At 40.2% G+C, this 13992-nt stretch overlaps 2 protein-coding genes and 1 long non-coding RNA gene across 3 annotated transcripts; all 3 read left to right on the top strand.

Moving 5' to 3' along the window:
* Positions 1-454: 454 nt before the first annotated feature.
* LOC134224500 (uncharacterized) lies at positions 455-1863 on the top strand. Its single transcript, XR_009982961.1, has 3 exons — positions 455-929; positions 1029-1381; positions 1439-1863. It is a non-coding gene; the product is annotated as an uncharacterized LOC134224500 (long non-coding RNA).
* An 88-nt stretch (positions 1864-1951) lies between these two features.
* On the top strand, positions 1952-5599 carry LOC134224499 (uncharacterized protein K02A2.6-like). The gene is made up of 2 exons (XM_062703869.1): positions 1952-2626; positions 2682-5599. Exons 1-2 carry the CDS (start codon positions 2018-2020, stop codon positions 5562-5564), a joined length of 3492 nt encoding a protein of 1163 aa, XP_062559853.1. The 5' UTR covers positions 1952-2017; the 3' UTR covers positions 5565-5599.
* Positions 5600-6813: 1214 nt separating this feature from the next.
* On the top strand, positions 6814-8233 carry LOC134224498 (uncharacterized). Its single transcript, XM_062703868.1, has 3 exons — positions 6814-7342; positions 7404-7825; positions 7885-8233. The coding sequence occupies exons 1-3, from the start codon at positions 6997-6999 to the stop codon at positions 8098-8100; spliced, it is 984 nt and encodes a 327-aa protein (XP_062559852.1). The 5' UTR covers positions 6814-6996; the 3' UTR covers positions 8101-8233.
* Positions 8234-13992: the final 5759 nt, after the last annotated feature.

The following is a 13992-nucleotide window of genomic DNA, read 5'->3' as shown; positions in this document are numbered from 1 at the left end:
CAAATACATAGATTAGTATTTTACTACGGATGATATATTTAATTTTTTAAACTATTTAAAACGAATATAGAGTTGCACGGAGTATGCATATAGAGTGAACGGAACTTAAATATGGCGAAGTTTTATTTAGTGTACCAAATAATTCAAGTTCTACTTTAGTTATACCGAAAGGTCATACAATTATTCCACAAAAACATATTAATAATGATGAATCAATGGCTACGTATAGGGTAAAGACTAGCTTGTAGGGCACAAGCTATGAGCCGTTTTCCTATATGCATGAATGTGAAATATTGTTATGTAGGGGGAATGACGGCTTTGGCAGGTTTTGTTCTATTATTGTCAGAGGGTTTTTTATGACTGGTTATGCTCAAATTTGGCCAAAACATTCTTTGCATATCGAAGAATATTGTGGCGAAATTTCATAAAATTTGGTCGACAAAAACCTCCCTGCCAATAATAGAACAAAACCTGCCAAAGCCGTCTTTTCCCCTACTAGGTTCAGTAACGGGAAATGTCATTCAGATGTCATGGGACTGATTTTTTGTTGTATCAGGCCTTTACAGGTAGGCTGTGCCTTCAATTCAAGATATGTGATTTGTCATTTAGTTAGCCGACTATGCGTTACATTTCTTTGGTTAAGAGCTGAGCAGAATGGATAAGTTTGCGTGCGTTTTGACAGTTTTACCATGGGAATTGTTCGTTAGCTATTGTGGTGCCTAAGTCCGACACTGGGCGAGAAATTATAAGAAAGGGCAATACGGGCCTGGATATGGGGGATTAAAAGAAAGGGATAGATAAATAAACATATATTGTTGGATATTATCTGAAAAACAGATTGTGTTTTATTGTCCGTATTTTGGAGAGAACTTCTGGACTGCGGTTACCACATTTGGCGACGAGGGTGAGCGTGCCGTGGAAGAATAAAGGTAAGACCGAAGGAAAAACATTTTAAATAGGGAAAACGGGGAAATTTTATTTGTTTGATTATGGCGTGAATTGAGGTTATGTTTTTGTTTGGTTCTCAGGAGTATACACTAAACTACACCTGTAGTAGCTGCTGTATCGCAGCGGAAACGAAGGCTACCAGATTAGCTACAAGAGCGGTAGAGTCGATACTACACTACCAAAGGGTAGTAGCTGTAAAGAACAGCGATAAAAGCCACCAGAGAGCGGCGGCTGCCAGTCAGCGAGTTGTAGGTCATTTGAAAGTGACGGCTCGGAAGCAAAACTATCTACTGAAACGTAGAGCCTATTAAGAGCAGTGAGTTTGATACCATTTCGAAGTGGCTGTTTTATCCAACGCAAAGCAGATTGAAAGCAAAAGCTTTACTGACTGTCAGTGAAAGAAATAATAATATTGACAAATTGTAACCGATTGGTAAGTTGATTGAAATCACGATGCAAATAATAATAAATAAAAAGAGGAAACTTTTAGGATCTCTAAAACATTTCCGGCGATGGAAAAGTGGGATATTCCGCAGTTCAAATTTAAGTCCCTCTCAAGAAATATCGTGCGTGATGAGTGGATAAAGTATAAAAGGAACTTCGGCTACATAGTATCCGCCACCAATGAGACGAACAAGACACGCATACGAAACATTCTACTAGCGAAGGGCGGACCAGACCTCCAGGAGGTATTCGCATCAATACCGGGTGCCGATGTAGAAGAAGATGCAGAGAAATCGATTGATCCGTACGCTGTTGCATTAGAGAAATTAGATTCGTACTTTTCACCGAAGCAACACGATACGTTCGAACGGAACCGGTTTTGGCTATTGAAACCGAACCCTGAAGAATCTCTTGAGAAGTTTATGCTCCGCTGTCATGACCAGGCGAACAAATGCGATTTTGGGAAATCAACTGAGGAAAGCAGATCAATTAGCGTGATCGACAAAGTGATCCCTTTGCGCCCACTCAGCTCAAGGAGCAGCTACTGCAACGTGATTCGTTGAGTATTGATGATGTCACGAAGATTGTAACAACCTACGAATCGGTGAAACAGCAGGCCGAATCGATGAGCATTCATGCCGCTACTTCTGCAAATCCTTCGACTACCTATGAACCATTCGAAGGTATAAATAGAATTCAGCAAAACTCCTCAAAAGAGTGCACACGGTGTGGGCGTAGAGGGCATTTTGCGACAGACATTTCCTGTCCTGCTCGCGGTAAAGAGTGCAATAAATGTAAGCGAATAGGGCACTTCGCAACTCAGTGCCGCACCGTTCTAACATCGAAACGGAAATACGTAGGTACGACTCGGGGCGGGAAACGATTCCAACCCGAGCGGGTTCGTGAAATTGAAGTTTACAAACGTGACGAAGATAAATGTAATGAGAGCACAAGTCAAAACTTCATATTCCAAATCAGTGATGGAGACGAGTTACTATGGCTAGATGTCGGAGGCGTTCTGCTGCAAGTTCTAGTTGATTCAGGATGCAAACAGAATATAATCGATGAGAAGTCTTGGGAATATCTGAAAGCCAATTCAGCCAAGGTCTGGAACCAACAAAAAGAATGTGATGAGGTTTTCTTGCCGTACGGTGATCAGGCAAAACCATTAACTGTACTGGGTAAATTTGAAACCCTGGTGAAAATTGTAGACGCAGGGCAGGTTTATGAGAAGGTAAAGATAAAAATAGTTCTTGAAGTTAGTCCTATTTGAATAATATTAATTTCAGGAAACAACGTTCTACGTTGTTAAAGGTGGACAGCAATGTTTACTAGGTCGTGCAACTGCTACAGATTTGGGGGTGTTGGTCATTGGCATGCCTAGTTCACATGGAGTGGCGTCGCTTAAAATGACCTCCAAATATTGTTTCCCTAAAATGAAAGGTATCAAGGTTAGTATTCCCATCGATCCCACGGTCAACCCAGTTTGTCAACATCCCCGAAGGCCACCTATTGCGCTTACGACCAGAATAGAAGAGAAATTAAAATCCTTACTTGCCAATGACATCATTGAACCGGTTGAAGGGGGTTGCCAATGGGTGTCCCCGTTAGTTACAGTGGTAAAAGACAACGGCGACTTACGCCTATGCGTAGACATGCGTAGAGCAAACGCGGCAATCCTCAGAGAAAGACACATGATGCCAACTATTGAGGATTTTCTTCCCAGATTCACGTCAGCAAACTTTTTTAGTAGGCTAGACATAAAAGAGGCTTTTCACCAAGTCGAATTAGATGAAAGCAGCCGGTACATTACAACGTTTATCACGCACATTGGTTTATTTCGATATAAACGACTCATGTACGGTATAGTTATTGCACCGGAGATATTCCAGCGGATTCTTGAGCAGATCCTTAGCCGCTGCAGTAAATTTGCTGTCAACTTCATTGATGACATTTTTATCTTCACGGAAACTGAAGAGAAACACGATGAAGCTCTAAAAGTTGTACTGTCTACACTCCGTGATTATGGGGTACTGTTGAACAAGGACAAATGTATATTCAAGGTTACGACATTGGATTTTTTGGGTCATACCATTTCATCGGAGGGTATACTACCATCGAGTAAAAAGATCGAAGCACTGACAAAGTTTCGCCCCCCCACCAATCAAGAAGAGTTGCGAAGCTTCCTTGGTCTAGTGACTTATATAGGACGTTTTCTACCAGACCTAGCGACCACAACTGCGCCTCTACGAGAACTTACGCATTCTGGGGTGAAATTTTCTTGGGGAGAAGACCAACGACAAGCATTTGAAAAACTAATTAAAATGATTGCTGATGTCAAACTCCTAAGATTCTTTGATAACTCTCTAAGAACGCGTGTTATCGCCGACGCTTCACCAGTGGCTCTTGGAGCCGTTCTGCTTCAGTTTGAGGGTACAACAGATGATGATCCTCGTCCGATTGCATATGCGAGCAAAAGTCTAACACCAACTGAACGCAGATACTGCCAAACCGAGAAGGAAGCTCTCGCGTTGGTTTGGGCAGTGGAGCGTTTTTCGTGCTACCTGTTGGGCCGCACTTTCGAGCTGGAAACGGACCACAAGCCGTTGGAAGCAATATTCAAACCGACTTCTCGACCGTGCTCAAGAATAGAACGATGGGTGCTCCGTTTGCAATCGTTTTCTTTCACCGTAAAGTATCGCAAGGGTTCGAGTAATATTGCGGACCCGTTATCGCGACTAGTGGTTGAAAATGTATGTGAGGATTTCGACGCTGAGAATAAGTTTATGGTCCTGGCGATTCTAGAATCAGCAGCGATCGACATCGAAGAGCTTGAGGAGTCAACGGAAACAGATCCAATTCTAGCTGCGGTAAAAAAGTGTCTATACTTGGGCTTGTGGGATACACCAGAAGTCAAACCATACGCACCGTTCAAAAGCGAGTTGGGGTTGGTAGGAAATGTGATTGTCCGTGGCGACAAACTAGTCGTGCCGCTGAAGTTGCGGTCAAGAATGTTGGATTTGGCTCACGAAGGGCACCCTGGCGAATCCGTCATGAAACGTCGCCTAAGGGATCGAGTTTGGTGGCCTGGGATGGATCGCGAAGTTACCAGTCGCGTTGTAAATTGTGAAGGATGTCGTTTAGTCTCAATTCCAAACAAACCTGAACCAATGCTTCGGCGGCAATTGCCGTGCAAACCATGGGTCGATATAGCCATCGATTTCTTGGGACCAATGCCAAGTGGTGTATACTTACTGGTGGTTATCGACTACTATAGTCGTTACAAAGAAGTTGAGATTATGCACAAGATCACGGCTAAAGAAACGGTTACAAGGTTGAACAGCATCTTCACTCGTTTAGGTTACCCACGAACGATTACGTTAGACAATGCAAAACAATTTGTTGGCATTGAACTCGAGGAATACAGCCGGAAGCATGGCATACACTTGAACCACTCGACACCATATTGGCCCCAGGAAAATGGGCTGGTAGAAAGGCAGAATAGGTCACTACTAAAACGGCTGCAAATCAGTAATGCCCTTGGTAGGAATTGGGTCCAAGATCTACAAGAGTACTTAGTGATGTACTACACCACACCGCATTCAACGACAGGCCGCACTCCAACCGAACTCCTCTACGGCAGGACAATCAGATCCAAAATCCCAGCTTTTCAGGACATCGAGACGGCGCCATCTTTTTCGGATGTTGCAGACAGAGATCGTTTGTTAAAGGATAAGGGGAAGGAAAATGAGGATATACGTAGAAGAGCACGGAAATCGTCAATTGATCTCGGAGACACCGTATTGATGCAGAACCTCTTGCCTGGCAATAAGCTCCAAACAACATTTGGTCAAAAAGAGTACAAGGTAGTAGATCGTTCCGGACCACGAGTAACAATTGAGGATTTGGAAAGCGGGAAATCGTACGACCGAAACGTTTCCCATTTAAAGAAAGTACCAGAACCAGCACAAGTTTCTACAGACGTTACAGAAACTCCAAAGGATGATATTCAGCGAGCTATGATCCAAGAAGTAAGTGACGACACTTCAGAGGAGGATTTCGCCGGTTTCGAAAATGAGGCAGCAACAGTTAGAACATCAGTTCAGGAGTCGATAAACAGGAAACAGAGAACTCGCAAACCGCCGACTAGATTTAATGATTACCAACTTTGATACTTAATTTGATAAAAGGGGAGATGTGGTGCCTAAGTCCGACACTGGGCGAGAAATTATAAGAAAGGACAATACGGGCCTGGATATGGGGATTAAAAGAAAGGGATATATAAATAAACATATATTGTTGGATATTATCTGAAAAACAGATTGTGTTTTATTGTCCGTATTTTGGAGAGAACTTCTGGACTGCGGTTACCACAGCTATTAAGAGCGATTTCTGCAAACCCTGATTATTACTATTACAATTTAGTTTTTTTGATTAACATATAATGCTTAAGGATCCTAGGTAGAACTTCGTCATACAGATCAGAAAGGCAAAAACTGTTACAAATCATAACAAGCCATGATAACAAACTTATCAAACTTGTATACAAGTGCGAAAAAACAGAATCGGATAGGCAGCCACCACAGAGAAGTGATGATTTTTGCTTTTTTTTCGCTCATTTTCTGTTGAATACCGCGCAGCAAGTAGAAATGCATCATCAGAACCAGTGCTCCCCGCGTTAGAAATTTAAAAAAAAATTATCACGGGGTATCATGGGCCTCCAAATCAGTGCTTTATCATGACAGCTTGCGAGCTAGTCTCTCACGGTATGCTACATATCGTATATGTATACAGAGATGATAGGTGAGAGACTTTTTCATTCTGTTTTGAATTCAATCTCTGTTAATAATAGTAATAATAAAAGTAATAATTATCCCATGACATTTTTGTGACATTTCGCATCACTGACTATGTTTGACAGCAATATATTAAATTTGAATGAGTCGCTACTTAAAAATGGCGACGAAGCAGAGTTATACACTTTTTGGTTTTTCTTGTTAAAATATTTACCTGAATGTATTGTTATATGCTTCTATTAACGTAGTTTTGAATATAACTTTGTATTTATCAATTAGATTGTAAATGTTTTCTAAATATGTTTAACCAAACTATTATAATTATCTCAATTTGATTCATTTATGTAGGTAATAATAACAAAAATGTGGCTATGAGAAATATTGCAAGAGTGTTTGTAGAGGGATAGAATAATCGGTTGCTCAGAAAAAAAATCCCTGCACGATGACGTCTTCATTCGGCACTTCGGCATTCGGCTAGGGTCCTCTTTTGGAATTCCTATGCGAACTGATTTTGTTTTAAAGACCATATTTTTATAAATAGTTATACTACGTAAAAAAATATTTAATTCGAATTGCATGAATTCGTGTGATGGATTCTATTCAGTCGGTTTCAATGGTTCGAATCCAATCCAATTCCAATAGTCATGTCATAACAATCTCCAGCATCTGTCATAAATGATGAACATCGTTCTATCCATAATAAACAATCGCAATAATATTTTCACGCGATGGATTCAATTTAGAGAAAACAAATAAATTCGAATGGTTTTGCACCAAAAACACAAACGCTGTAACAATAAAGGCAAACATGGCAAGACTGAGCAATGTGCGAGTGAAACTATGTGATCAGATTCTCTTGCACAAACTTAATGTGCTGAATAATGCAGTATCCCAGAAGGGAGTGACCGAGCGGGAAATGGAAGAAGCCTTCAAACAATCAATCGGCTACCGTCCAAGTCGACTATCCTGGACCCAGTGGAATGACGGCACACTTTCGATACTGTACAGTGTAATCTTTTTGATAGCGCTATTTGTATTGACCCCGTTTCTGGCCTCGTTTATCGAGGTTATTCTCGGAACAAGGTGCATCGTTCCGAATAACTATCTGGTGTGGGAGGCAACACGACCCTTGTCCGATTGTGATTTCTGCAGAGGTAGGTAATCCTTTTATTGAGAAGGTAGAATGCTTCTTAAATATACTTAATTTTACCACAGGAGTTCAAGGACCAATCATTCTGTCGAATCTCTCCCGAGAGGAGTTCAAACCGTACGCCTATTCGTCGAGACCAATCATAATAAAGAAAGCGATATCACACTGGCCGGCTGCAAGGTTGCTCAATTTCACTTTCCTGAAAGATCTCTACTACAAACATCCGTCGGCGCTGAACAGCTTCCATGAAGATTGCCAGTTTTTACATTTCAAATCCAACTTTCAAACGCTCAAAGATGTGTTCCGCATGTCGGAGGATTTTCGCACCGGACATAAACCATGGTACGTGGGTTGGAGTAATTGCAATCCTTTGATTTTGGCGGAGTTAAGGAAGCTCTACCCGAAGCCACACTTCCTACCAGAGGATGCTGAAATGCCAAATACAGATTTTGTGTTCTTGGGCTATGAACAGGGCGCTGTGATGCATGTAAGTTGATATTGTAGCGAATTGACGATTAGTCCTATTTTGATGACCGATCATTGCAGATTGACTACATCCCGCGGTTGATGTGGCAGGCTCAATTGAGAGGCAACAAAAGCTGGATCTTGGCGCCAACACCGGAATGTGACAACGAGTGTCGCAGTTTCAGCTTCTACGTTGAGCCGGGGGATGCCCTTCTAGTTGATACGCGACTTTGGTATCATGGGACGTTCATTTCCAAAGGAGAATTTTCACTAACCATCCAGTCCGAGTATGGTTAAAAGATTTATCGCTGTGAACTATCATTGCTTGTTCTTTAATGCTATGTGCCATTGTATTGAATCTAATTTTAAGAAGATGGATTGATGTAAGAACATTTGTAGTTAGATCCGTGAATAATATGTATGATGATGATGAATGGATTGTATTTTGATAAAAGGGAAAGGAATTAAAAAAAAAACTAATCTCCGTAGTGATTTTGAACTTGCGTCCACGTGAAGGTAGCCTTATAATACTTCGGGTATTTAGTCCGCGGATTTTACCCCCATACATTTTCAAAAGTTTGTGACTGACGGAATTTGGGTTGGGAAACTTAAAAAAAACGAACCCGCCAACTTTACTCGCGATCATGGTTCATGGTTCGTCACAGGAGCACAGAAAATGCTCCCTAACGAAAATTTTCGGGGAAAAATCGCTTTTCGGGAAAGAAAAACAGTCTGGAGAGTGATATCTATTTTTGTTCACTTCGATTGACCCGGAAAAAGGTTTGCTAAATGTTTTCCATATCCTACACAGAGAAAATTCTTCATCTGTACATATAAAAATAAAATGGTCTCTGTTCTCATCCGCAAAACTTGAAAAAGTTTGGGTAGATTTTCTTCATTTCTTCAGCAGATATGTTCTTTATAGTTTTCTACGGGTTTTCATAATATTTCCTTATGCAAAAATCGCGTAAAGTTGATTAAATAAAAAAAAAAACTACACGAACCAACAGAAATTCCACCTTCAGCTTCCAGATTTCGTAGTTTTCATTGGTAAGTTTCGCTCACGATTGCAGATCTCTCCATCTGGAGCATCTTCTAGAGCGGCAATCTATTGGATACTTTTGGCCGTAGAACGGATATTTTTAAAATACGTCTTGACTTGACAAACTTGGAACGGACTTTTATTTTTGAACATAAGTGCTGTCTAATTAGCAGGTTTGATGTCGCTAATTCCCTACCGCTCGTTTCCGTTTGTTGGCAAAAAAAAAGAACGAGCATTGATCGGGCTATTAGTCTTCAAAAAGAAACTTCAAGCTGCTAATTAGTCAGGACCTGGGCAGGACTACAGTCGCCTTTCTAGATCTCGAAATTGAACTTGCCATCTAAATAAGAAGAGTTCAAGGAATGGAAGGAAAATCGAAATGGGTACTAGATAAAAAAGCTCGTTTCTACCAATGCAGTTCAATATGCAATAATTAATGGTCTCATACTAAACAGCTAATAAAGCTCATAAGCTAATGAGAAGTATAAGTTTGGGAATGTATGTGGCTAATGCAATGTATAAGATTTGCCTTTCTCGTATACTAAGTATACGTAAAGCCCAGAGAACAGACATGGATCCTCGTACAAAATTTTGGTAAAAACGTGTGTAAAGATTTAAATCGCACCTCAGCGCCGCCAACGCAGGTTGCCCGACATGACAAAACTCAACCTCACTAAGTGATGGCGTTGGCATACACTACATAAACAATGTAGTGCTGCCACCTAGGAGCGAGCCTAGGAGCGATTCGGAATGAACACTAGCGCTAAAAAGTAAAACACGGCAAATTTTAACCATATTCATCAGCACACTAGCAACGCGCAACGGGGCATAACGACATATTTCAAAATGACCAGTACAAAGTTTTACACAAGTACGCGAATGAAGATGAACGTCTGTTCTCTGTGCGTAAAGCACACGCAACACATAAATCACATCAAAAGCTATATGATAGGTCAAAAAAATAAATTATGAAGGGCCCGGAGACTCATAGTGTTATATACCTACTCAGTTCCACGAATTGAGGTGATGTCTGTGTGTGTGTTTGCGTACCCACCCAACAAAATGAAGCAAAAGTGTCACTCATTTTTTAGGCACTTATCCTTTCCAATTTCCTCGCGACAAATTGCATTCGACGCAGAATCCTGTCCCATTGTTTCCTATTGGAAATTGGCCAGATCGGACTAAAGTAATGGCCTAAATAGGTACAATTTTTTATAATGCACCGCTAGGTGGATTAATCATCAGGCCTGGTAGCGGGTCACTTTTTAGTGACTTTCGGCAAGTCACTAAAAAGTCCCTTTTTTCGACCTCAAGTCACTTTTCTCGCAAAAAGTCACTATTTTCAACTATTTTGAAACTATTGACTAAGATTTTTTAAATAAAACTTTATGTACCCATCAGATGATGCTTTGATCATGGCGGAATAAAATTACGGATCTTAAAAAATGATCGCGCTGAAACTTCGAAAGCCGTTTAACTCGCTGCTGTTACTGGCATTTCACCAGTAGCTAACTGAAGGTGTTTCACGTCACAATTTATAAATTGGTATACAGTCATGCAAGCAGGAGACCTGCCAATTCCGATTTTGTTTTAAAGCTCAAACTTTATACAGTAGGGAAGGTGGGAAGATTTGATTCCTTCGGAGACTTGACCCCTTGGGAGACTTAATTCTCCGCTGTTTTACCGAGAACTATAGCCGTATTGTTAGAGCGTTCTTTTATTATAGATCCTCTAAATGACCGTTATGTGACGAATTATTTTTGATTGACAACCTTATTTACTCTATTATTTACTGTGTTTGTCCCTCCTAAAGAAGTTTTTAGTGACTAGCAAAATTTGAACAACTTCCCTAATATTGACAAAATGCTATCATTTTTTCACAGCACAAGCCGTCAATATGCTAAATGATCTTAACTGATAAAATGCCAACATTCCAATACAATTTCAGGATATTTGGATTTTGAGTTGTTGTCACAATATGAGGAGACTTGATTCTTAGACTTGAGAAGTTTGGCAAACAAATTCAAGAAAATATAAATTTGTTCTCAAGCGGCTATTTTTTTGTAGATTTGACAGATGTGATGAAGAATTTGCTCTAAAAAATATTTGAGTAGATGTTATAGAGAGAGAATCAAGTCTCCCAAATTTTGAAGATTGCATGCGCTATCGAATTCCATAGCAAAAATCGTTCATGAATACGTACAGCAAGTTGGAAAATCTGCGTATTTTGGAAAAAATATTTAAATAGTTCAGAGAGCATAGTCCTGCAGTATAAGCAGGAGGTTGAGCGTTCAATCCCAGGCTCGTTGTATTGGATCTTCATAATTTTGTTCCGTTTTCTACCCAAACGATCCATACTGTTTTTTTTTGCACTGAAAATTTCAATAACTTCCGTGGCACCTATGATAAATCGTGCATCTTTCTTAAATATGTATTCAGCTAATCCAGTGAGCTTAATTTTCACTGATTCTCACGTGAAGGGAATACTCCTTCACGCAGATTTTTGCCTAGAAATCATTTTTCAGAAAAGAAAAGGTCTTATGAGTGATAACCATGTTTCGCTCACTTCCAGTGGCGTAAAAATTTGATTTTCTCGGAAGACTACTCATAGTTTTGAATACTGTTTTTGACTGATATTTATCTGATATAATATTTTCGTGGGATTAAAAGGAAGGCCAATACAATTTTACTGAGTAGAGAGTAGATAAAAGTTAGCGTGTACGATTTTTATTTCTCTTCTGAGTTCGTTCTAAGGCAAAAGAGTGGTGAGTGAAAGATGATTCTCATTCGACCCAAAAACGCTTAATTTCGTCTCATCGAACTTGCAACTGAAACTGAAAGTCACTATTTGGTCACTTTTTCTGCAACTAAAAGTCACTATTTGGTCCCTTTTTTCGTCAGTTTTGGTCACTAAAGTCGCTTTTTTGAGCTGCATCGGTCGCTACCAGCCCTGTTAATCAGGGTTTTTGCCTTTCTCGTACACCATGGTGCCACGAAAAGGCTATACATTCACTTCCAAGACGATTTTGTGATAGAAGGCCCGGAGACCCATAGTATTATATACCAATCGACTCAGCTTGACGAATTGAGAGGATGCCTGCCAGTATGTGTGCGTGTGTACTGTGTGTACTTGCGCAAAATAAAACTCGTTCATCTTTTAGGCACTTATCTTGATCCGATTTGTTTGCAACAAGTTGCATTCGACGGGAAGTCCTGTCCCATTGTTTCCTATTTTCTTTTGTATTGGCTAAAATACAAATTTAATACAAAAAAAACACGCTAAGAAAATCTCACTCAAGTTTTTTTAATTTATATAATGAACGAGAAAGACACAAACACCGCTAGGCGGATGAATCAGGGTTTTTCTTATACAGTCGACTCTCTACGTCTCGGAAGTCTATATCTCGATATCTCTCGGTCCCTTCAATCTATAAACATTTGGGCTTCTTACATCTCGATAACCTCCCTATCTCAATATCTCTCAATTAACGCATTTGCCCAAAAGTACACGCGGATCTCTTCACAGGAAACGGCGCACCGCACTTTTTGTTGACCATATACTCGATTCTTATGGGGAGATAACATATAGCTAATAACTATATCTGGGCCCTCCTTAGCCTAGCGGTAAGACTCGCCGCTATAAAGCAAGACCATGCTGAGGGTAGCTGGGTTCGATTCCCGGTGCCGGTATAGGCAATTTTCGTATTGGAAATTGTCTCGATTTTCCTGGGCATAAAAGTATCATCGTGTTAGCCTCATAATATTCGAATGCAAAAATGGTACTTTGACTTGGAAACCTCGCATTTAATCATGCTGAATAAACACTAAGCTGCGAGGCGGCAATACCCCCCTCCCCCCTGGGGACCCGAGTAAGAAGAAGAAAAAGAATTATAACTATGACGACATTGCGGCGTTTCCTGGGGTGCGGTTGTTCCTTTCATATGTGAAACGCCGCGTGGAATTTTGTGCAAATGCGCTTTTGGAAACATTACAACAGTCGCGCGGTGTATCGTCTTGAAAGCACCCTACAATATCATAATCAGGGAATCAATATTCGAGCAACGCCTAACAATATAGGGTAAAGTGACCAATAGTGGACCCCCAACCAATAGTGGACCCTCCAGCCATTTTTGCATTATTACTGCACAATGTCAACATTTCGTTATAAAATTCTATCGGGAGAACCTACCTTACAGTCCTATGATTTGATTACATGCGTTGGAAATGCTATGGAAAGTCAAATTAGATGATTTTTTTACAATTCTATAAAAAATAAACACGAGAGTGTCCACTATAGGAATATTTTCGGGGGTCCATAATAGGGAAGAAGAACGTCCCGAAACGGGACATGAAAATCAAATGAAGTGTCGACTATAGGGAAGCAATTTCCTATTATGGACCCCCAGGGGGTCTACTATAGGGCGAATTCAGTTAGACTTTAAAATGTTAATTTCAACGAATAACGTCGTGTATTTGGGTGTGTTATGTATGTATCGTAAAGAGGGTATGCAGAGCTTGTTGTTAGATATCAAGCAGAGTTAATATGTTGGAAATGTCTAAGCCTTATGACAGGAAGAGCAAAATTCCGCTACTAGGGGGTCCACTATTGGGTATTTTACCCTACCCTTTGTCATCACAAGAGTTTGTTACTGACAAACGCACCTCGCAACAAGCCTTTATCAGAATCCGAACACAATATGACAAGAATCATTTGCCTTGCATGCTCTGATATTTCCGAGAATACGATACTGTTTTGTAATCAGATAAGAAAATTATTTTGAGCTTTTTAGTGGAATGTTTTCACCTGTCATAAGACGAGTTTAAACAATCCCATTGAATTCCACCACTTAATTGTATCCTAACAGATACGTATTTCGACCTCAACAGTAAGGCCGTCTTCAGTCGAGTCGAGTCGAGTACAAGACACTGAAGACGGCCTTACTGTTGAGGTCGAAATACGTATCTGTCAGGATACAATTAAGTGGTGGAATTCAATGGGATTGTTTAAACTCGTCTTATGACAGTTGTAATCAGAGTTATATTCTTGAATATTTCCATAAAATCAGAAACTACGATAGCATAAAACAAAGATTTTCTGTATAGATGGTGCAAAATAAAGGGATGAAAAGTTATCAACAAAATTGTCT

The sequence above is a fragment of the Armigeres subalbatus genome, chromosome 3 (assembly GCF_024139115.2).
Source record: "Armigeres subalbatus isolate Guangzhou_Male chromosome 3, GZ_Asu_2, whole genome shotgun sequence".
NCBI lineage: Eukaryota > Metazoa > Arthropoda > Insecta > Diptera > Culicidae > Armigeres > Armigeres subalbatus.
The sequence above is the reverse complement of the archived record's forward strand: the minus strand, read 5'-3'. Positions and strand labels throughout refer to the sequence as shown.

Excerpts from the sequence above, each read along its gene's own strand:
- LOC134224499 (XM_062703869.1), top strand. The coding sequence starts at position 2,018 with ATGAGCATTCATGCCGCTACTTCTGCAAATCCTTCGACTACCTATGAA. Across the intron at positions 2,627-2,681 it reads CAGGGCAGGTTTATGAGAAG|GAAACAACGTTCTACGTTGT; the intron begins GTAAAGATAAAA and ends TATTAATTTCAG.
- LOC134224498 (XM_062703868.1), top strand. The coding sequence starts at position 6,997 with ATGGCAAGACTGAGCAATGTGCGAGTGAAACTATGTGATCAGATTCTC. Across the intron at positions 7,343-7,403 it reads CGATTGTGATTTCTGCAGAG|GAGTTCAAGGACCAATCATT; the intron begins GTAGGTAATCCT and ends ATTTTACCACAG. Across the intron at positions 7,826-7,884 it reads AACAGGGCGCTGTGATGCAT|ATTGACTACATCCCGCGGTT; the intron begins GTAAGTTGATAT and ends CGATCATTGCAG.